At 38.4% G+C, this 23,218-nt stretch overlaps 1 protein-coding gene across 4 annotated transcripts in view; it reads left to right on the forward strand.

Annotated features, from left to right (window-relative positions):
- The first annotated feature begins 52 nt into the window (after window positions 1–52).
- pcnt (pericentrin) overlaps window positions 53–23,218 on the forward strand; it is a 54,488-nt gene continuing 31,322 nt past the window's right edge. For all 4 annotated transcript variants that reach the window (XM_079628031.1, XM_079628032.1, XM_079628033.1 and 1 more), the window contains exons 1-23: window positions 53–289; window positions 5,331–5,504; window positions 6,042–6,236; window positions 8,123–8,272; window positions 8,665–8,760; window positions 8,850–10,793; window positions 10,974–11,162; window positions 11,385–11,480; window positions 11,575–11,718; window positions 12,481–12,736; window positions 12,841–12,920; window positions 13,037–13,271; window positions 14,163–14,263; window positions 14,353–14,464; window positions 14,666–14,912; window positions 16,043–16,121; window positions 16,412–16,628; window positions 17,511–17,710; window positions 17,948–18,381; window positions 20,035–20,638; window positions 20,754–21,029; window positions 21,178–21,330; window positions 22,745–22,891. In XM_079628031.1, the coding sequence (XP_079484157.1) occupies window positions 242–289; window positions 5,331–5,504; window positions 6,042–6,236; window positions 8,123–8,272; window positions 8,665–8,760; window positions 8,850–10,793; window positions 10,974–11,162; window positions 11,385–11,480; window positions 11,575–11,718; window positions 12,481–12,736; window positions 12,841–12,920; window positions 13,037–13,271; window positions 14,163–14,263; window positions 14,353–14,464; window positions 14,666–14,912; window positions 16,043–16,121; window positions 16,412–16,628; window positions 17,511–17,710; window positions 17,948–18,381; window positions 20,035–20,638; window positions 20,754–21,029; window positions 21,178–21,330; window positions 22,745–22,891 (6,177 nt within the window). In that variant the 5' untranslated portion in view covers window positions 53–241. The remainder of the gene's footprint in view (window positions 290–5,330; window positions 5,505–6,041; window positions 6,237–8,122; window positions 8,273–8,664; window positions 8,761–8,849; window positions 10,794–10,973; window positions 11,163–11,384; window positions 11,481–11,574; window positions 11,719–12,480; window positions 12,737–12,840; window positions 12,921–13,036; window positions 13,272–14,162; window positions 14,264–14,352; window positions 14,465–14,665; window positions 14,913–16,042; window positions 16,122–16,411; window positions 16,629–17,510; window positions 17,711–17,947; window positions 18,382–20,034; window positions 20,639–20,753; window positions 21,030–21,177; window positions 21,331–22,744; window positions 22,892–23,218) is intronic.

A 23,218-nucleotide genomic window follows, 5' to 3' on the forward strand; every position in this document is an offset into this window, starting at 1 on the left:
GCCAAGTTTACGTCCTTTATTCTAATTGGTTCTCGCAGACTGTCAATCCGATAAGGGCGGGGATAAACACATTCGCGGCCATGTTGAAAATTACACTGACAGTTACTCCTTAGGAAAATCACTCAACTCACAAAACATAGCGAACATTTTGTTTGGAGAGTTTTACAGAAACACAGTTTTAGTCTGCTTGCCGCCCACTTGAGCGTTTCCTTTATTCCCATGAAACTCCTTGATCCAGGAGATGGATAAGGATGAAAGGCAGAGAAAATTAGAGGCCGGACGAGCAAAGGTAACGTTACGCGCTAACATTAGCAGTAACAAGTTAACTTTACATAGCCTATTTCTTTTGAATTTGATTACACCTTGATATTGTTTGTGTCTGTAATTACATCAGCTATTACATTTATTTAAGTTATTTTCCCTTTCATTTGAGATATATTTCCCTTCTATTTCGGCCAGGCACAGATATCAGAGTCACTCATTTTATTATTGCTGCACAATGTCTTATTATAAAAATTTTAGGAACTAATCAGCCCGAATCTATTTGTCAGCAGCACATCAGTGCCTAACGTTTGCTGTCTCACGATCCATTCTGCTGAATATCATAGTAATATCATATCTCATTAATAATGGACAGAATTAAGCTTAAACTACATTTCTTCTGAGTGTAGCCTAACGTTATCTTTTCATTTGCAATGGTTCTTAAAGTCAGAACAATGTTCCTCAGCCTGAAGGTTTTCGATTTTTGTATTTTTACTTTATTACTTTTTTTTAACCTTTATATAGCTTTGGGTATTTATTTGGAGTTTGAATTTGAGGTAAAAAAGAACATGTTTAGTATGCGAATTGTCTTGCTTTGTAGCGGAAGCTTAATTTATTTGCTTATGGTATGTTTCAAGTTCCACAAAGTTACATTTGCTGTTGAATATGAGGGTAAACTGATACATCTCTGTCTCTGGGAAGGATCAGTGCAGCTCACACAGGTATCTACAGTATATATTTAGCTCGAGAGCTTTTAAGGGAACTGCGCTTTATCCGCATTGAGAGGAAAACCGAGATGAAGTGACCGATCTTTTAATTAGCTTTTAAAGGTCAAACGATGTGAACAAAACGATATTGACTGAATTACTAGATGTTGAATGACACTATTCATTCAACAGAAGAATTCAACTTGTTATTTGTAAAGAGACCTGTAGGAGGCACCACACGATTAAAATATCAACACTGTAAGGATGCGTTCCTGGACTCAAAATTGTCATAATTTGCTCACCCCCATATTGTATTTATTTTTATGTGCAACATTAAAAATGTAGGCTACTTTTATTGTATAGGGAAAAAGTCGTGTGTGTTCCACGAAAGAAATGTATTACTAATTTTGTACTATGATGTTGAGTAATGACATAATTCACAAATATCATAATTTGAGGCAACATTTTAGGTCAGAAAAGAGCTTGTATTTTTCATTAAAAGTTTAATATTTAAAATGACATGTAACCTTACTGGTTTGTCAATACTATTCAACTCATTCCAACTTCCAAACAATCAAGCATTTTCATCCACTCATCCAGCTAGATAATATCCATGTAGTGAATTAATTTAGCACAATTCACAACCAACGTGAATACATAGCCTACAATTCGAATTATTTAGTGGTTGGTGTATACGTTTACACATTCATAATCAATGTAAGATGCTCTATCAGAGGGGAGTACTGCATTGTCGAGCATATCTTCTGGCCCGAATCTCTCTTGCTTTGGCTTTGGGTCATTGGATCTAAACCGTTAAAGGGATAGTTCACCCAAAATGTTACATTTTGTCGTCATCTACTCACCCTCGTGTTGTTCCAAACCTGTATGTGTTTCTTTCTTTTGTTGAATACAAAAGAAAATATTTTAAAGAAAGTTGGTATTGGTAACCAGACAGTTGACGGCACCCATTAACTTCCATAGTAGAAAAATAATTGGTTGCTGTTAACTGTCTGGTCACCAACAACATCCTTTAAAATATCTTCTTTAGTGCTCAATACGGGTTATGCGCAACATTCTTCCGCGTTCTACAAAACGGGTATAACTACTTCCGGCTGTCAGCTACTGAGGTAAACACAGCGTAGTAATAGCGACCTTTTATAGCCTGTGTTTACAGGAACTACCCATACTATCTATTTCCGATGTACACCGTATTGCCAAACGGACGTCCAGAGCCCCGAGTACTCTATTAGACAAAGGATTTTTTACACCATTTATTTTTATTTTTAAGTTTTACTCTAAAGTTTGATCAGAAATAAGAATGTTATTATAATAAGCAAAAATTAACAGAAAATTAAGTTACCTCAGAGATCACCGCACCTCAGAGATCACCGCACCTCAGAGATCACCGCACCTCAGAGATCAAATACCGCTGCGGAAGTTAAAAGCCGAAATGCTTAAACCTGTTTTCCGGTTCGTACGCTGGGCGCTCCGCATAACCCCTATAGAAGGAAACTCACACAGGTCGGAAAAACTTGAGGGATAGTAAGTAATGACAAAATTTTGATTTATTTATTATTATATATTTTTTGGTTAACTTTCCCTTTAAGGGTTTAATTTGTAACTTTAGCCACATGAAAGGCATGAATGTTCAAGTATTTATCAGTTGGTTATGGAATGTGTCTAGACGTGTGTTTGTAGATTAATTTAGTTTAAAGATTAACCTGTTATAGAGTGGGTTGCTGGTTGCCATGGCATTTGTAAAAAAAACTGAACGTTTTTTAATCGGTCAAAATACTTACTGCCGGTTAACAAGGTAATTATGAGCATCCTTACTTGCAAGTGAACAAATTAGGACAAAAGTAATGTGATTTCTCTGTAGTGTAAAGATAAATAATATACTAATGAAATATTCATTTTCATTTATATTTATTAGGCTATACATGATATTATTATTATTACCATTATTGGGATGATGATAATAATAGTAGTAATAATAATAATTATTTTAAATGTTTAGGTTCCTAGACTTCCAGTTCCTACAACACCAGTCAATTAGAGCTGCATGATTTATCGATAAAGGATCACAGTGTTTATTCAAACACCACCGTGATCTCATTCCTAATGACAACAATTCGCCTGCGTCTGTTAACCCTTTGACAACATCACGCAGAACATTCAGATCGTTGTTGGCACTGCTGCTGACCCAGAGAGAGCAGTTGTCATGTATAGGTAGGTATGAAACAGCTTCACAAACAGTCAACAGTCTTTTCAACTACACAGTATCATTATTTCTGTTACAAATATTCATATTAGTTTCTAGTTCAGATATAAACACTGATGTCTACAGAAGAGAGCAAAATAGTGATTCACCTTTTGAAAGTAACTTGGTGCTTCAAATAATGATTGTATCGATTACATAGTTACGCCACCAGCTGATGACAAGTGACTGTTACATGTTTTGTTTTGTTATTGAATCTTTTGTTCAAAAGATTTGTTAAAAAAATGCTGATTCATGCAGTAATGAAACAATTAAATATTTTTGAGTGAGTCATTGAATCATTCATTCAAACTAAAGTAGCCTAATTAATTCAGATTCATCTAGTAAAGAGTAAATTACATGTTATTTTGTTTAATTGTCTGTTCAGAATCATGGGAGAATCTTGCAATTGCCAGTTATAAAGTCCAATTCTGAGGGAAAAAAATTACTGACTTTTTTTCTCAGAATTACGAGTTTATATCTTTCTGAGAGAAAAAAGTCAGAATTGTGAGATGTAAACTCACAATTGCGAGAAAAATGTCACAAACAAACCCCCCAAATTTGTGAGAGAAAAAGTCAATTACCTTTTTATATTTTTTGTCTATTGCATTTTTATATGCTTTGTCAAGCTTACATAGAATCATGATCTCTGTTTGAAAAAAAAAAAAAAAAAAAGTTCTTAATTTATTCAGAATCATGCTGCTCTAGTGTGAATGTAATGTAGGCTGAGACACTGTAAATGTCAAGGTACAACTCAATTCGAATCAATTCACATTTATATAGCTCTTTTCAAAGCAGCTTTACAGAAAATGCATGTCTACGTTACAATTTAGAGTAATCTGTTATCAGAGGTGACTGTTCAACAAAAATACTTTTTAATTTGTACACTGGACATGGGTTGGAGCCTTGGAGCTCTTAAATTTGAACTCAAAGTGCACCAAATTGATACCATTTATCTTTAAAATATACATTTTCTTATGGAGGACCAGACCCAAACTCCACCCACCCATCCCCCCATAATATTTAATAAAACTGTGGACCTTCCATGTAAACCATATATATATATAATTTAAACGCACCCATTTATTTCAGATGTGCACACCATTTTAGTGGATGTTGCAAAGAGTGGCCTGAATATTGCATGTAAGCCGCTGTTCCAGAAACTGTTTATGACTTGTCGTCCCCTAGGCTTCAGATCAACATCTTATGTGATTTGACATTCAGTGGGCGAAAGACTAAACGGATTTCCTACATGTTTATGAAAGCAGGTCAAAAGTAATCCACTAGAACAGTATACCCAGCTCGTGGGATTTTTTCCAGGTATATTCATACTCAGATCTGGGTTAGAGGTTTAGTCCAGAGGGCACTAGGTCCAAGTTAGGTCACAGTATGTGCGTTTATGATAATGGTTTGCGTGCATTCACTCCTCCTCTTTCTTTTCTTTTTTCATTTGGTTCTCAATGGGTTCTGCAGAGATCTCTTCACTTGGTGGTCTTTAGTTCTCATAGTTGCATGCAGACTTGCCCAGGAATCATATGGCGTTCTTGTTTGTTTGGTTGATGGATTGCTGTCATGTGACTAATTTAAAAGCCTTAGGGGTTGTGCTGGTGTTTGTTCACAGAAGCACCATTGTAATATTTGGTCCAGCAGGGCTCATTTCAGCTTGCTTTAATCTGGAATAAGCTTCTTAAGGCAGCTGTGAGTGATATCTCTTGCAGAATTGTGCGTATTTCAGGCACCACCACATTTCCATGCTTGAGGATCTGGGATTCTCCAAAAAAGGAAGAGGATGATGGTTTTTAGAAGATGAAGAACCCATCATTTTTCCTGCCCTAAGAAATATCATCTATTTGGATATTGTATTTTTTTTAAACCTGGTTTTCTTGCTGTTGTCTTTTAGCCTATATTATGACCTAAATCATCCCTTAAGAGGAATTTGCCTTATTTGTTTGGTCTAATTATGAGACATCAGTCATGCAGGAGATGCATCCATTTGACCTTTGACATGGCTCATATTTCAAGCCCAGCAAAATGCTGCTTCTATGTTCTTGCTATCTCATCCTGATGTACGTTTCCCTCTACGTTTCCCTCAACCTCTGGCGCAGCTTGCTCACTATAGACAGTGCCGGGCGAAAAGCGACAGTTCGAGCACGCAGAAAAAGACGGCGAAGAGGAAGGGCCCGACTGTCCAGACGAATGCCAGTTCCGCACAAGAGCGCCACCTAGAGGAGCCACAGACAGACGATTGTCATGGAGAGATCAGCAAGGAATACTCAGAGGTTTGCTCTTAGTTTAAGTGTTTCTTAAACAAAATTGCCCTGTTTCTTTGTTACAGCTGACAAATTATTAAATATACAAGCATAAAATAGCAATAAAAAAATGTTTGCGACTTTGTGACACCAGTCAGGTGCATCAACAGATCAGTCACAGTAATGCAATGAAGAGAAATCATTATCAAGTTCCAGATAAACATGATAATTTTCTGAACGTCAAAGTTTTTAACAAGATTCTTTATCTTAAAATAAATGAATATATATATATATATATATATATATATAATGGGAAAATAATTATTACGAAAATTTAAGAAATGGATCAGTTAATGCTTTCATTTAATTGAAATTAATGCCTAGTCTGCTTGACAATATTAATGTAAAGCATTTCACTGTTCATTCTATTTTCAAATCTATAAAATGTATATTTGTTCTTCCTCCCCATCTAACAAAAAGTAGGTCAGTTAGCATAACATGGCTGGGGGGAATGTAGTCATGGTAACACAAACTGTGGAAAATATGCATGTTTGTTTGAACATTTAGGCGTCACTCAGACCTGACGGCAAAGAAAGCCGTGTTCCAGATGTCCATCAGGGCGGCAGAGAGGCCGATGAAACCAATGCCCAGGAACAGAGCTCCTCATCTGGGTCTCTGGCAGAGTCCGAGCCGCCCGATCAGGCAGAGGGCGAAGTTGCAGAAATGACTATTGTTCCACATACTGGCAAAGAACAACTGAAGGTAAACCTTTATGGAGCACACAAAACAGTCCTATACACTTGAAGTTATGTTTTCCAGTGCATTTATGCACGTGTAGTAGTGTTGTCACGATACTGGAATTTCTAATTTCAAGACGATATTTGGATATACCGTATATACCCGAATATAAGACAACCCTGAATATAAGACGACCCCCCCATTTTCCAGACTTAATTTTGTGGAAAAAATCTGGTTTTCAACAGAAAATTGTTTTATTTGAAAATTGCTCTGATAACTCATTCTCTCTCTTCCAGCACGCGTGCGCACCTTTCTCTCTCTCTTCGCTTTCTCTATCTCTCGTACACTCTTAACATCTGGCAATCACGCATGATATTATTATATTATGAAATATAGATCTGTGATGGGAGCGCTTTTGGTGTAAGCGTGAAACGTGGGCATAAGTAAAATTTTGCGCAATACCCGCAACCCTGCGCCAAATTTCAGGCACTCTAACAACACTATTCAACTATTCTGAGTGAATGAGGAGAGTGAGATGGGGCGGTGTGTGTCAATATGCTTTCGGAGAGTGCACAGCTGGTATCGGTGTGTCGATACTGTGGAACATTAGTATTGGAATTTGTTTCAGTTATTTCAGTATCAAAATATCTATATTTTTGACAACACTGTGCAGTACGTTTGCCTATCCATTAGTTCAGCAGCTGAATAGACACCTTAGCAAAAAATAAATATGCATTAATTTAATCAGTAGTATTTATTTGTTTATCTAGCAGTATATTTGTTTGATGTATTTAATTGTTTTCTAGTACATGCACTCCATTTTTTTTTTTTCATTTGTCAAGCTAATCCCAACTGTGAGGACTATAACTAACACACTTTTCTCAGATATTGTTGTGTTGGATAGCTCTCTCGAAATCTGAAGGAAGATTTCAGTGTTGTGTACAGCCTTTATTCTGAAATAGAAATTAGAAAGAGTCTCTTCAAACTGGGTACATCTGCCAATTTGACTAGTTTAATTCATGATCATTGTTATGAATACATCTAGAAACCTGAGGCAGAGTACTGCTTTCTGGAGCGTAGTGTTTACCATATTTGGTTTGGTTGCATTTCTGATGGTGTAAAGGGAAAGAAAGAACCAATTAGATTTCATGGATGAGGTTAAACGTATCCACATTACAGGTGTTCATTTCATTCATGGATTTAAAGATTATGATTACTTACTCCAATCACGTTTTTACTTCCTAGCCTAGGTACCAAAAAGTGTTTGTGCTTATTCTGTAAACAGTCACATATAGTTTGGAGTTGTTGTAAAGTTTTCTTTCATCGAAGCAGAGACCAGGAGACAGTTGGGATCGCGTTCAACAGAAGTTATTCTTTATTGAGAACTCCGCTGTACGTGCTGCAGTACTTCCAACATTATCTGAATTTAAACAGTTTACATTGAAATTTATCTCCATTCCAAGGAGGAGACTTCTGGGAGTAGAAAGTAAGGAGGAGTTGATTCTATCCAGCAAAAAACCTGTATTGCAGGTTATCTAGATTGCTCCAGAGAAACCGAATCAATCAGCATATAACACTCTATTGTATTGCTAATCCAATCATCCTGACTTGATTGCTCAAACCTTAACATTATCATAGAGACAAAGACAAAGTACCTTGAGCTTAATGGTCAGGAAGTGCATAAAGACAAAAGCTAATGTCAGACTCCTGAATTGCTCGACTTAATCTTCATCTATGCCTCAAATGCTAAAATCAGTATTCTTCACCATGAGGTTTATGTAGGAAAGCATATCTGAAATAGATTCCTAAAATGTGTTATTCTTCAGAGTCCAATTTAGAAATAATATGGTTTTGGAACTTTTTACAGAAACTTAAAAAATACTGTTGAAATTTTTTAATTCTTCACACAGCAATTACAGGCTGCAGTAGAGAAACGGAATGAGATCATATCACAGCTTAGTAAGAACCTGCAGGTGGCGCTGCAGAGCAGAGATCAGGTGCAATTGGAGGCACAGGAGCTCTCGGGTCAGATTCAGGCACTACAACAGCAACTACAGCAGGTAAACTTCATGCATTAAAAAAAAACATCCATTAGTGTATCTCACTCCTGCATTGATTATTCCAATGCACCCAATACATTTTTTTTACATTCAGTGCTTTATAAGTGATTTTGTCAGATTTGTACGTCTAAAAAGAAAGAACCAAATGGAGACATGCTAGTTTCTCTTTGGCATACAAAAAAGATCATTAGTGACTTTGACTTTCCGACAATGCATCTAATCCCTTGAATATTGATGGTCTAATATGACTTTTTGGTCTCCTTAATGTCTGAATGAACAAAACCCATAAGTTATTAGTCCCCACTGTGCAACAAATAATTACATTTTTGTTCTTCACAATAAAATGCAATAGTAAAGGAGTCTAAACTAATTAAATGTAATACTCATTTCAGGCTAAAGAATATCTACGTAGCAAAAGTCAAGGTTGTGTGGATCCGACCCAGGCTGCTCCGAATCAGCTGCATGAACAGTTAGAGGAGTCACAACAGGTCAGGCCACTTGTATCTTTTTAACAGTTAAGCTTTTCAATGAAGCAGAATATGCATTCATATAGTAACACAATTTATTTGTTTTATAGGTAACTAAGGAGCAACAGTGCCTCTTGGCCCAAAAAGAAGCTGAGATCACAGACCTGCAACAGAAATTGTGTGTCATGGAAAAATCCCTCTCTCAGCTTCAACATGCCTTTACCCAGAGAAGTGCTGATCAATCAGATCTAAGGCTTGACCAACACGGTGGTTTAGATTTATCCAATGTGAGACTCTCAGAGAACAGTCCTGACTCGAACTCTGAAGCTTTAACACAAAGCCTTAGAGTTGAGCTAGAGGAAGAGCGTAAGAACAGCCAGCGAGCTCAAGAACAAATAGAAGCATTTCAGAAGAGGGTACAGAGTCTGGAAGATGAGAAGACCCAGATGGAAGCTCATCTGGCTGCGTTTGTTGAAACACAAGCCAAGGAAGCCCAGCATTATAAAGCAGAGAAAGATGAACTGAACCAAGAAATGGCCAGATTAGATAACTTTGTTAAGGAGCTTCAAAATCGTCTTCACGAAGAGGAGGAGACAGGGCACCATATGCGTTCCAAATATGAAGCTGATATTTCCAATTATGATCTCAGGCTTCAGACTCTGGAGGAGGAAAGGGAGTTGAATGTAGCCCAGCTTACCGAAGCTCACGAGGCTGAATTTAGGCGCTTGCAGGAGGAACACTCTGACGAGATCCATCGCATCAAGGAGCTTCTGAACCAGGCCCAAAGTCAACAGTCTGATTCTCATCAAAACGTTTCCATAGACAATGGTGCAGATGTACCCTGGAACATAGTATCCAAAGAGCACTACAGTGAGGAGACAGCCATTGATTGTGCTGTGAGAGAAATCTATAGTTTTGATGTCTCTACAGGGGGTTTCCAGGATGTTTTGATGGAGCGATACTTGGCTTCTGAAGGGCCTCAAGAAAGTTCATTACTTGAAGGAAGTCTGGAGGAACGTAGCCTGATTGAGAACTCTGAGACGTCCAGGTTTGAGCTTGACAGTGAGGTCATATTTCATGCTTCAGATTACCCTAATGTCACATCTGATGGTGATAAGTCAGAGCCAGGACTGCCCGTAGTTTCTGCCATTGATGCGCACCAACCTAATGAAATGTCCTTCAATGATGCCCAGTGGCAAACCTCAACCTCAGCCATTGAAGAGCTGAATAAGAGTGCAGGCACTGTGGACTTGGCTAAAGAGCTTCTGATCCAGCAGTGCCAAGACCTTTCAGAGCAGTTAGAGGATCGGGAACGGCAACTCGAGGTTCTTCAAGAAGAGGTTCGGCGCTCAGCGGAAGAGGTCGAGGAGGCGCGGGAGCGTTGGAGCAAAGCTTCGGAGGAGCTTGAGGAAGCTAAGTGGGAGCTGGAAATGGAACGTGATAAAAGAATTCAGTACGAGGAAGTTATCAGCCAGAATATGAATGAAGACAACCTCAAGAACATACGGAGTGACCTGCAGGTTCAAATCAACGAAAGGATAATGCCACACAACACTGATTCTAATAAGACCTCAATCCCTTTGTCTACAGAGGAGTTGCTAAAGGAACTAAGGGAAGAAAATGCCCAATTGGTGCTACAGCTCAAATTTCAGGAGCAGCTAGTAAAGGATGTCCGTGAGCAGAAAGCAGCTGGTGACTCTGTAAGTAGTGAGTTTTCCTCTTTGCAAGCGCAGAGAGATGAATTTCAACTTCAGCTGGAGCAACAAAGGGAAAAACACCAAGCTACTTCAGTGCTGCTTGGTCAAAGGACGTTACAGCTGGATCATGCCGATAGAGAGATTCAGCAGCTCAAAGCTGAAGTAGAGGAGAAAGCTGGAAGGTTGCAGGACTTCGAGGAAGAGAAGACAAACCTTGAGTCTAAACTAGTGTGCCTTCAAGAGAACCTCACCAACATGGAAGAGGAGAAAGCTACCCTGGAAAAACGTCTTGATGTTTTGGAGGACCAAGCAAAGAGCATGGAGAAGGTTCTTGAATCAGAATTGAAGAACTTTGAGGTTTGAATCTTAATTGCTCTTTTTTTTTTTGCTCTTAAATATAATGTGAAAGTTGAGTAATAAGAAAGAACAAATGCATACATTTGTGTGCTCTGTTTCTTCAGAATGTGGAAAACCTGGTATATGTTATTTATTTGACATGAATGTGATCCTCCAAGTAACTTGTACCTTTATCCTTAGCACCAACTTGAATCAAAGGATGCAGAGCTCAAGGAAGTAAGGGAAGCCCAAGAGAAGGCAGAAGATGAATACATGGAAAAGGAGAGTGCCTTAATGAAAGAACTAATCTCAGTCAAACAGAATCTAGAGGAAAGACTGGAACAACATGAGGAGGAGCAGAGAATCCTGGAAGAGAAACACCAGAAAGAGGTGAGTAAAGGTTGTAACAGTCACTGGGGAGAATGTCCATTTAAAATTGCACACTCAAGCCTTTTTGGTCACTCCCCCTAACCTACAAAAAAATGTCACGAACAATTATGAAAATGTAAATAATTATTTTAATCAAACTGCAATGAAAAACTGCCCACTCCCACTGCAATTGCCTGAATTGACATCCATAACCATTGATCTATTATCTTTCCCTACCTCCAGGTTAAATACTTGAATGTTCGATTTGAGCGGGAACTTTCTGAGCAAAGTGCTCACCTGGAAGATGAGCAGAAAAGACAGACCAGCTTGATCAAACAGGTTAAACAACTACATATTTATTCTAGCCATGTGTATATCACCCATTCATATGAGACCTGTCCCTTGAAGCATTTTGTCAACTCTGCTGTACTAGGTCTATGAACGGGAGCATGAGAGGGAGTTGACGCAGCTGGCAGCCCAACAGAGTGAGGAAATTGGCAGATTTGAAGATGAGCTTGTCAGGGATCTTCAAGACGGGCTGGAGGCTGCACACCAGGCTGAGCTACTCCAAACACAAGTACCTTTTTGTTTTTGATCTCATTTGATTTTAAATTTCGGGGGATGTTTTGGAATACAAGGCCTGACATGCTGCAATTTGTTCAAAAACTTGGGGTCAGTAAGATATTTTTAATAAATAAATACTTTTATTCATCAAGTGTGCATGAATTTGATCAAGTCATTGTAAAGATACTTTTAGTGATGGTTTTCACAAAAATATTAAGCAGAACTGTTTGTTGTTGATGATAATAATAAGAAATGTTTTTTTGAGTCAAATCGGCATATTAGAATGATTTCTGTAGGATCATGTGACGTGTTATGGCTACTGAAAATTCTACTTTGCCATCAGAGGAATAAATGAAATTTTAAAATTAAGTTATTTTAAGTTGAAATATTTCACTGTTTTTACTGTTTTTATTTTATTTTTTAAATGCAGCCTTGGTGAGCATAAGAAACTTTTCAAAAATTCTTGAAAAATCTTACCAACTCCAACCTTTTGAACAATGGTGTGTATTTTTTAATGGTATATGGAATAGAATTCAGTATGCAGCTACTAAAATTAGTCCTTTATGTAAACATGTAAATGTAAAAAAAAAAAAAAAAAACTTTTTCCTGGCCGGTTGCCTACAGCTCTTCAGCAGCATGAGCACAGGAATTCAACAGCTGCATATTTGTACTGAATTTTTAATAGCAGTACAGCAGTGTGCTATTCTAAACATTCTCATTCCTTCAATTCCACTCATCAACTAAAATGTTGTTTGATTTTACTCTCTGTAATCAGAGCAAGCACAACCTGGAGCTTGAAGCCTTGCGTCTCAGCCTGACCAACTTGCACACAGCCCAGTTGGAGCTTTCTCAAACCAACATGCAGAAAGATAAGGAGGTGGCCCTTAGCGAGCTGCAGACCATGCTACGAGAGAAATGGGCTCAGGAGAGCGCCATGCTTCAGACGCGCCAACAGTTTGAGCTGGAAAGAGTTCGGGAGCAGAACCGAGAGCAGGAGCAACGAAACCAGCGACTGTACCAACAAGAGATTGGTGAGGGTTTGCCCTGCAGTTTCATTCAAAGTTTATTCTTTTTAGCGTTACTCTAGTACTGTGAAGTATATGTGTGTGAGTGTATTTGTTCATTCACTGTATAGATAATCTGAATCATGAGTGGGAGAGGAGAGTTTTGGAAGAGAAAAGCTCTGTGGAACAGTTGCAGGGCTGTAAACTGGAGGTAAACTTTCTCTTTTAATGGGCTGATATTTTGACCCACTGAAATATTGTTGCTTGCCTAGAATTAAGTGTGAAACAGGCCTGTGTAGTGCAATTTTATTTCTTTTTTCTCTGCAGGATCTAAAAGCCAAGTTGCTATCAGAGGCTGAAGAAGCAAAAACTGAACTCCAGAGTCGATTAAATGATGCCCATCATAAACTGAGTGAGACCCAGAAGGCCATCACTGAGGCTGAAGCAGCTCTGTCTGAGACGCAGAGTAGGCTAGAAGAACTGCAGCGTTCCACAGATCAAGACATCAAGAATCTGGAGAAAGAGCTCAACCAGGCCTTGACTGACAGAGATGCTGCTGCACGTGAGTGTTGTTTAAACCCCTGTATAAACTAAGCCATACAGAGACAAATAGGCCGTGATCCAGTGGGGCAAGTAGATCAAATGGGGCAAGTAGACAGTGATAGGTTTACTTGCCCAGTTTAAGTTATTTTGTTTACTTGCACAGTATTTTCACCTGGCTCACTTGGAGCATTTGTTTCGAAACCTGGCACATTTTCTCACTTAGTTTGGTTTATGCATATAGGAAGGAACACAGCAATCCGAGGTCCAATTTATTACGGGAGACCAGATCGCCTGAGCGAAATGGGCTCGCGCTGATTGAAAACAAACTCTGGTGTGGTTTGATTGGGGTGAAAAACGGAATGCGACCCAACCGGCCAGAAAACCAAGCAGTATCATAATTCATAATGGGATATGGGTTGCGTAAAAGGAGTGTCTGATTCTGAGTGAGAACATTAGTGCGCCTCTTCATGTTGAAATGACAAGTAATTGCCCTTCTCGAAACAAGAGCATTGCAAGAATGCTGTCATGATGAAGCCTTGATTTCTACTCTATGCAATTTCATCAGTTAGAACAGAAATGAAAGCTTGTATACATTTGTATATGTGTGTTTGTAATGAACACTACAGATAAAGCCACAATAAATAAGCCCATGTAGCTGACTTCTAGTGTCATCTATCAAGATGGATTGAGCAGAACCACAGAAAATAAACTGGTGCACTCTGACCAATGAGAGGACAGTTTTACTAAAATGTAATTTGCATAAATGGCATGTTTTGAAATATTGCCCTGTGAAGTGAATCGAACCAAGAAGAAAATACAACTTTGTTACAATTCGAGTCCATGTTTCGGAACAAATATAACTGTTCTGAAGCTCTGAGAATGCCCTAAGTTCCCATTCTTTCTCCTGCAGGTGCAGTTGAGGAGTTGGTTGCATGTCACAAGGCAGCACTGCAGGAGAAACGGGAACATGCCCGAGCCTTGGAACAGAGAGAAAAAGAGCTGACGCAAGAGGTACCCTCCAAATCTTGCATTTGTTGCAAAATAATAGCAATGCAAATGTTTTCTTTTCGTTTTGTACTGAGGCAACATGTTTGTGAAAGGTTGACCGTCTGCAGTCAGAAAGGGAGGAACTGAAGGCCAGTTCAGAACAGGAGATCTCAAACCTCTGGTCCCAGCTGGAGTGCATGAGAACCAACAGACAGGAGCTCGGAGGCAAGCTGGGCTATTTCCCTTTGCGACAATTTCCTCTTTTGAATATCTCTATAGGCTTCGGCTGCTGTATTGTTTTTTCTCATTTATTATTTATAATAGAACAGTTTTATTTCCTTCTGAACTGATGTTTGTGTTTTCAGCCAAGTTACTACTATTCAGTGCTTGCGTGAATTACAAGGAATTGTAATTTTGTCTCTGTAGAGCTGAAAGAGCAGCTGTTAGCACGCTCATCGCGGGTTGATGACATTGAGCGACTGAAACAGGAATTCACTCAGCAGCGGCAGGAAATCAAAGAACTGAATGAGGCAGAGCTGGAAAACCTCCGCAGATATTTCGAGCAGAGACTCCGGGTCACAGAAGAGAGTCATCGGGAAGAAATCGCACTCCTGCAGCTGCGCCTCGTAGAGGGAGCCCTGGAGGACTCTGTACTCCAGACTGTAGATGCAAGGTTTGCTTGGATTTCTATATTTTAATATTGATTCTGTAATTTGAAATCTTGGCTAAAAGGTGCTGAATGTAACTTAGCATAAAAACTTAAAACTTAGCATAAAAATACCATATGTTTGCAGATATTTAGGTTTTCTCTGAAAAACACTTCTACAGCCAGTTATTTTACTTTGAAATGTGTGTTTCCAGGCTGGAATGTTTGTTATTGTTTTGGTCTGTGATACTGCACATTGTTAATTTTCATTGTCCATTGCATTTGTTCCTGTTGCGTGTGCTCAAACTGACAACCTCAGTTTGTCGAGTCTGAGCAGCAGGTGGCGGGAGAAACGACTATCTAGTTTTTTTTAAATTGGACTGTAGTACCTATTTCGATCACTAGTTGTCATTCTTACGTACTGCACCTTTAAGCTTACATTTACATTTTATTATACAATTGTAAACTATAGGCACCATTTACATTTACACCTGGTATGGTCATCTGAGATTGTTGTTTGTATCAAGTGTAAACATGCTAAGCAATGTACAAATGGGGAATAATACAATACCAGGGATTCATTATCAGGGGTGCCCAAACTAGGGCATACAGGCCAAAGTTGAGCATACCAACATGCCATTTCACAAGAGGGAGGAAAAGGTGGAAAAATGCCATTTTTAGTTCACCCAAAAATGAAAATTGTCATTAATTACTCACCCTCATGTTGTTCTAAACCCGTAAGACATTTGTTAATCTTCGGAACACAAATGAAGAACTTTTTAATGAAATCTGAGAGCTTTCTATCCCTCCATTAACAGCTACGCAACTACCACTTTGAGGCTTTAAAAAGTTCATAAAGATATCTTAAAACTAATCCATATGAATTGAGCGGTTTAGTCATTAAATTAAGAGATATGTTATGTTTATATGATAAACAGATTGGATTTAGGCTTAAATGTAGAGAATGAGTGAATTTAATTAAAACATCTTTAATTTTAATATAATAAATAGTTGGATATAATGCAACTATTATGATGCACTAATTCAAACAAATCGTGTATATACACATACTCACAACAACAACATTTTAAATACAAAATATTGAACCCACATGTAAGGACATAAAACAGGGTGACAAAATATATTGTGTTTTGTAGTTTTCTCTCAGAAGGCAAGAGTGAAGATGACAGGAGTGAAGCTATGGCGGAGATCACAAGACAACTGGAGAAACACAAGGTGAATTGTGTTGTAGTTGGTTTTGTTTTGTTTGAGTTTTAGTGATTCAAAACTTGAAATCAAATTTAACCTTGATTTACTTTCTGTTTGTGTTGTGCATATTCACATTATTTTTAAGAAAAATTCTCTTTCTAATCTTTCATCAAAATGCAGAAACTTGCTCCATTTTAATTCACTACCATTGACCAATTTATTAGTAATAGAATGAGTTGGGGACAAACTAATGTGTGTGTGTGCAAGTCCCTGTTCTTTGTGAGTACTTATCTGTGTTTTTGTTTTGTTTTTAACAGGAGGAGCTGGACTCCCTTCGGCTGCAGTTAGAGGAGAGACACCAGCAGGAATTGGATCAACTACGGTCCAGAATGACTCTGGTTTATAAAGAAGATCTACTCCAGGCTCGCACTGAGCTCACTGATCGATACTACAAAGACATCGATCAGCTCAACACAAAACACGCCCATGAACTAGAGCAGCTCCGTGCCAAACTCTCAGACAATCATATCAAAGGTGAAGCTTTGTTCAGTGTGTTCCAAAGTGTTTGTCCTTTTTGAAAATCCTAGCAACCCCTCAGAACACCTCAGCAACCGCACTTTCACTCTTAAGAAAACACCCTAGCATTGTGGCAGCAACTTTTACATGGGAAACACCATTTATGTTTTCTTCAGAAAATACACTTGCGTTGAAAAGTTTGGGGTCAGTACAAATATATATACATATATGCTAAAATATATATGATAAATAAAATAAAACCAATGCTGGTTTTTTTTGGACTTTTTCAAGTTTTATTTATAAATGGAAATGGTCTGATCCAATATAAATGGTCTTTACTGTCACTTTTGATCCTTACTAAAAAAAAAAGCATTAATTTATTTTAAAAATAAATAATATATTTATGATATATATACTGTGTGTGTGTGTATATATATATATATATATATATATATATATATATATATATATATATATATATATATATATATATAATTTTTTTTTTTTAAAGGATCAAAAGGGACATTAAATACATTTATAATGTTTTCCATTTATAAATAAAAAAACAGCATTGATTTTTTTTTATCAAAGAATCCTAAAGAAAAAATACTGTATATATTTATATATACAGGAATAACTTCCACAGAAATATTAAGCAGCACAACAATGCTTTTGATGCTGAAAATTCAGCTTTGACATCACAGGAATAATTAACATTTTGTATAATTGAGAAAATAATTTTAAATTGTAATATTTCATCTTTAAAAAATGGAAAAAAAATGGATGGATGGATGTAATATTTCACAATATTACTGTTTTTTTTAACAATTTGTTTGTTTGATTGTGATCATAAGAGACTTCAAAAACAATGTTTAAATTTTTTTCTCTCTTTCTCATAAGAAATAAACAAGTTGCGGTTACAGTCTGCACAAGACGTAGCGAGGCAGGTGGAAGCTGAGGTGAAGGAGAGGACTCAGCAGCACCAGGCCAAGGTGACCCAGCTGGAAACCCAGCTATCTCAGCTCTCCCTAATGCACTCAGGGGAACTGGAGAAAGTGGCGGAGCAACACCGTGAGCAGCTTCGACAGATGGAGGAGACTGTAAGAGTGCACATAAGAGCAGGCCTTTATACTTGAGACAAAAGGGCTTTGGTGGCGATTGTAGCCAAAGGCTGGCCAAGCACTGTCATAAGGCGTAGAAATAGTGGTCATGCTGTACACAGATGAAACTAATGCTGATTATTATAGACCCTTTAGCAATACTGCAATACCATTATCAATGGTGTCTTTATGAATACGGTTATTTTTATTGAGTGCTGTTTTCTCTTCCTTTTAAAGCAACAGAAAAATGTTGCTGAAGAGTTGAGGGTGTGCCTTGAGGAGGCACAGAAGGCAGAGAGGAATCGTGCGAGTGAGGAGTTGACTGAAGAGCAGGCCCGATTGAGGGAGCAACTCCAATTGGAGGCTGAGGAGCGCTTGGCTTCCCAGAGAGAGCAGCTTCAGAGATCTGCCTTGGAAGAGAAAGAGGAGTTTGAGCAGAGGCTTCTGGAGGTCCAAAAGCTCCTGGATATGGAAAGACAGAGCCTTCAAGCACTGCAGAAGAGTCTGGAGTGTGAAGAGAGCCCTCAGGAGGTGGCGTTGAAGCAGAAACTTCAGGCTCAGTATGACAGAGAGATGTGCACTGCAAGGAGTACCATGGCAGCAGAGGTGAAAGAGCTGAACGCTCTACTTCAAGATCAGATGGAGAGCAAGCTACAAGAGGCCCTCTGCAGGTCAGAGACTGCATTACACTGAAAAGGCATACAATGTTAATACTATTGGCAAATTCAGTTTCTACCCAGGTAAGTTCAAGATTAGTTTGAGCAAACTGTTTTTTCGGGCTCAAGAAGGTGCCATTGGTTTTTAGTCGTTTTCATTGCCGGACCAGGATTAATTCTGGGTTATTGCAGACCAAAACTCGAACAACCAGCTGAGAGTAAAGATGCAATGAAGCCACTCTTGCTGTATCTCTCACTCCAAATTAAAGCAGTTTATAGTGAAAATATTTTAGAGACTAAATGGCTCATCTTTTGCTGCTAATTATTTATAATTGTATAATATTCATACAATGATTAAATTAATTGACAATATTAAACTTTGCTTTTAAATTAAAATATAATATATGCTTTAATATATAAAGCTTTAAAACCGATTGCTTACGTGTTTTCCTTTGAGTGCTTTGTGAAACTAAATACATTATTAGGCCTATTTGTTTGATTCACATTGATATAGTAAAAAAATATTTTTTGCTGTCAAACTTTTGGTGCAGCACAGCAGCTGTGTTTAAGCTGACAATATTAAACTTTGCTTTTAAATTAAAATATAATATATGCTTTAATATATAAAGCTTTAAAACCGATTGCTTACGTGTTTTCCTTTGAGTGCTTTGTGAAACTAAATACATTATTAGGCCTATTTGTTTGATTCACATTGATATAGTAAAAAAATATTTTTTGCTGTCAAACTTTTGGTGCAGCACAGCAGCTGTGTTTATTATCATGTAAATGCTTTTAATTTCATGATATTTTTTTTCATAATGATCTTCAGCAGACAAGTAAATTGCGCATCTCTCGAGAGAAGTGAATCAAGCTGATGTTCTCTTGCTATTTGCTGCATGTGACACACTTTCAGCTGCACGTGCTTCAGTTAATCTAAAAACTCTGAGCTTACACAGGTTGTTTAAACCGGGCACCGCGTTGTGAGCCTGTTTGATTTATATGGATTTGTCAACTCCAAACCTATTCTGATACTCTGAGTTTGTTAAACTAGCTTCATGCAACAGGCCTCAGAGCCGCTTAAAAATTATACCTCAGGTCCCATTACTATTATCTGTACTCTTTAATATTGCTTCTTTTTTTTACGACCTAGGGCTGCACGATATGGGGGGTAAATAAATTAAAATAATAAATACTTATTTGTAGCATTGTAATTTAAACTTTTATTTATTTGTTTGTTTGTTTATTCGTCTCCATATTTAAAAAATAATAAATATTACTATTATGTTTTACTGTACAATAAAATTGCAATGCTAATATTTGACTCTTAATTAAATGGTGGAAAACCACATGGTCCCTTCCTTCTTTGAGAAGCTCTTCTCATTACAAGTATGAGAAGATCCTGCATATTGCATTTCCCAAATGCATGTTATAAGCAACCTAAACGAGATGGATTTTGTGTAGAACAGGATTTACTGTGATCCGAGCTGCTCTGAGACACTGAAAGCACTGGATCTTGAGCTGCTCGCATGTAAAAACATGGTGCCATGCATCACTCTGATACATGCTGTGTGCACTTATTAAAATAATTTGCAGCCTTTGTACAAGAAATGGAGAATTATTCTGGATGTAGTAAATGTGCTCAATATCATCTGTATGTCTTACATGTAGGCACCAAGAAGAGCAGAAACAACTGGAAGAGAGGTTGACCCTTCAAAGAGATTCTGCTCTGGGTCAACAGAGAGAACAGCATGCCGTGGAGCTGCAGGCCCAGAAAACACTCCTGGACCAACAAGCTTCACAATTACAGGATCTTGAAAAGGAGAGTCAGGATCTCAAAATACACCACCGGGAGGAACTGGAGTCCCTGAGGACCAATCACAAGACGGCCTTCGAGACCTTGGAGATGGAACTTACAAATATACACAAGACTGAGCTCGACGAATTAGAGGCCGTCCTTCAGGAGACCAACCTGGCACAGCTTGAAGCTCAAGAGGCGGAGCTTCAGTCACGACACAAACGGGAGAGGGAGGAGCTTGAGGAGAGGCTGATGGCAAACATGGATACACTGGAGAGCACATACTTGAATGAAATTCAGGCAGTACATGATGAGAAGGATAGAGAACTGCGTGACCTCCAAGAACACTATACTCGAGAGATTGAGAGGGTGAGAAAGGAGGAGCAAACCATCAGAAAGGACCACAGGAGGGAGCTTGCTAACGTCCATATGGATAAGTTCAGTGCCATGACAAGAGAGTTGCATCAAGCCCATCAGGTGAGCACTGTAATGGAGGTATACATAAAAAAATACAAAAATTTGTACGTTTAGTTAGTTTGCCATGTATAGTTTTTGCAGCAGCAACATCAAGTGTATTGACTTGCTTATGCAGGCAGAGATGTCTGAAGCGGTCTCCTCTCAGAGGGCTGCTCTGGATAATGAGCATATATCGTCTCTGGAAGCTCTTCAGCAGCAAGTAGTTGCTTTAGAGAAGCAGCATAGCGCCGCCCTTCTGGAGATCACTGATATTGCCACTGCTGAGAAAAAGCAACATGAGCAACAACTGGATGAACTGGTCACTCAACATCAGCAACAACTGGATGAGCTGGCCACTCAACATCAGCAACAACTGGATGAGCTAGCCACTCAACATCAGCAACAGCTACAGGTGAGTGTGTTTGGGAAGACAAGAGTATGTCATTTCGTTTAGATGTGTTCAGCCTTTAGCAGGGATTTAGCATTGTTGGGTCTTGTTTTGAACTGTAAGAAGATAAGAGCTTCTTACCTTAACTCTCCTCTCTTCCTCTGTTGCTCAGGAGTTAAGGGTAGTGTCAGCCAGGGAGTTGGAGACTCTGCGTAGGGAATTAGAGGAAGAAGCGTCAAGGCAACGCCTCCACTTCCTGGAAGAGGCAGAACTTCTCAAATGCAAGTCTGAGGAGCAGCTGCAGCAGAGAATTGCACAGTTAAAGGTGAGAGGAGGAGGTGGTAGTTTTAGAGTAGCCATATCCTACGCTACTATTTCCCGATAAAGTGCATGTTTATTGGTCATGGTTTCTTACACCAAAAACAATGGTAGAGGTTTTTTTATGTTTCATACAACAACCAATAGAGTTTCCGCAGGGCATTAAAAAGTCTTAAGTCTTAAATTAGTATCTCCTGATTTTAAGCCCATTAAAAATTCTCAAATATTTTAATTTTTTCTGCTAGGCATTCAATTTAGAATGAGGTCTTAAATCTGATAGAAAAATATATGCTTTTAAGGCTGTGTAGCATCAAGTCTTTGGAAGTACCCAGTTCGCATCTTCACTGTTAAATTTTTTCCGTATATGTCACAGTACACACTTCACCAGAGATTGCGATGGGGAGGGTGAGTCGCTTGTGAGAAGAGAGTGGGCAAATTCGGGCAAAATGGGGAAGTGGACATTTAACTCTTATTGACTTGAAGGTGACCAGTTTCGGAGATTGTTGGCGTGAACTAATGTCAGTTCTCCGCTGTACTGCGATCTGATGCTTAATACAGCGCAGTGATTGGATTAAAAGTTTATTCTCATGTAAAATGTGGAAAAAGGTTTAGAATGATGACAGACCCATACACTCCAGCCACGGCAGCCAATCACCACTCCGATTTAACTCGTATACATCCCGGCTCCAAAAAACAAAACAAAAAACACTTTTCCCTAGCTTTTTATAATAAAAAAAAAAAAATTCCTTCAGAATTTTTCAACATTTTTCCTTGTTCTTGTTGTCATTATTGCTGTGACTGTATTGTTCAGTATGATAAAGTGTATTTGTTACTCTCATAAACACGGTTATAAACAATAGCTGAGCTTATTGGGGGAGGGAGTTAACATCTGGAGTTGGGGGACGGTCCACTCTAAGCTCAAATTAATACTAATCCCCACTGTGTACTGTACAATATAGCTTCCATCATTCACAGTAAACCTTTTCTCTGGATCGGACGCTGTCAGACTTTTGCATTTGACCTTGTAGAGCTGTTCTCTAGCTCAAATCTCTCTCTGCACGGGGACTTTCTGACATTTTTACACTGGTTGGTTTGTCAGTTGGCCTCTTTCCCTTTGGAGCATTAGAGAGGTCCTCTGACAGCATTAATCCTACAGATGGGAGGAAGTGTAGGGGCACGTGAGTGATGGCTGACTGAATGAGGATGTGAGGTTTGTGTGGGGCTTTTTTTTTTGTCAATTATCATTTTATCTTGTTCTTTATAGAGATCACTGGGTAAATTTTGATCCATTACATTCAGATAATTTGGCTTACCGGTATGTTTGTTTGAGGGGAGAGTGTGAAGCTGAGAGTGAAATGTGAGTCATTGTTTCTCTGCCTGTTTCTGCAGTGTTGCCCATGACGTGTATGTGTGTGTTTCAGGAGGAGAGTGACCAGGAAAAGGCTGTTGCTCTTGAGGAGCTGGAAAGGGCTTTAAGACAGCAACATGAGCAAACTGAACTCACTTACAGTGACAAGATGAGCCAACTTACTGCACAACTACAGCAGCTGGACACTGTAGTGTCACAGGTACAACATCTGTCAACTCGTCACACAGCTACAGCAAATGAGCAGTCAGCTCAGTGTGGCATTAATATTTACTTAACCTTGAAGCAGTGATTATTTGAAACATTAAAGTATTAAATAATTAAAATAATTTTGAACAAGGAAAGACAAGACAAGCAATAGTTAAGTTTTTCAGTGTTCCTTTAATTTGTATATCAAGGCTGGAATACACTACACACATTTTGCACAGATTTTTGCCCTGGTTTAAACCCTGGATGAGTTGATGCTAGTTGACAGATTTAACAGAAAATCAAGTAGTGTATGATGGCCACAGACTTTGAGTCCATCCAG

Source organism: Phoxinus phoxinus (assembly GCF_949152265.1).
Source record: "Phoxinus phoxinus genome assembly, chromosome: 11".
In the NCBI taxonomy this organism is placed as follows: domain Eukaryota; kingdom Metazoa; phylum Chordata; class Actinopteri; order Cypriniformes; family Leuciscidae; genus Phoxinus; species Phoxinus phoxinus.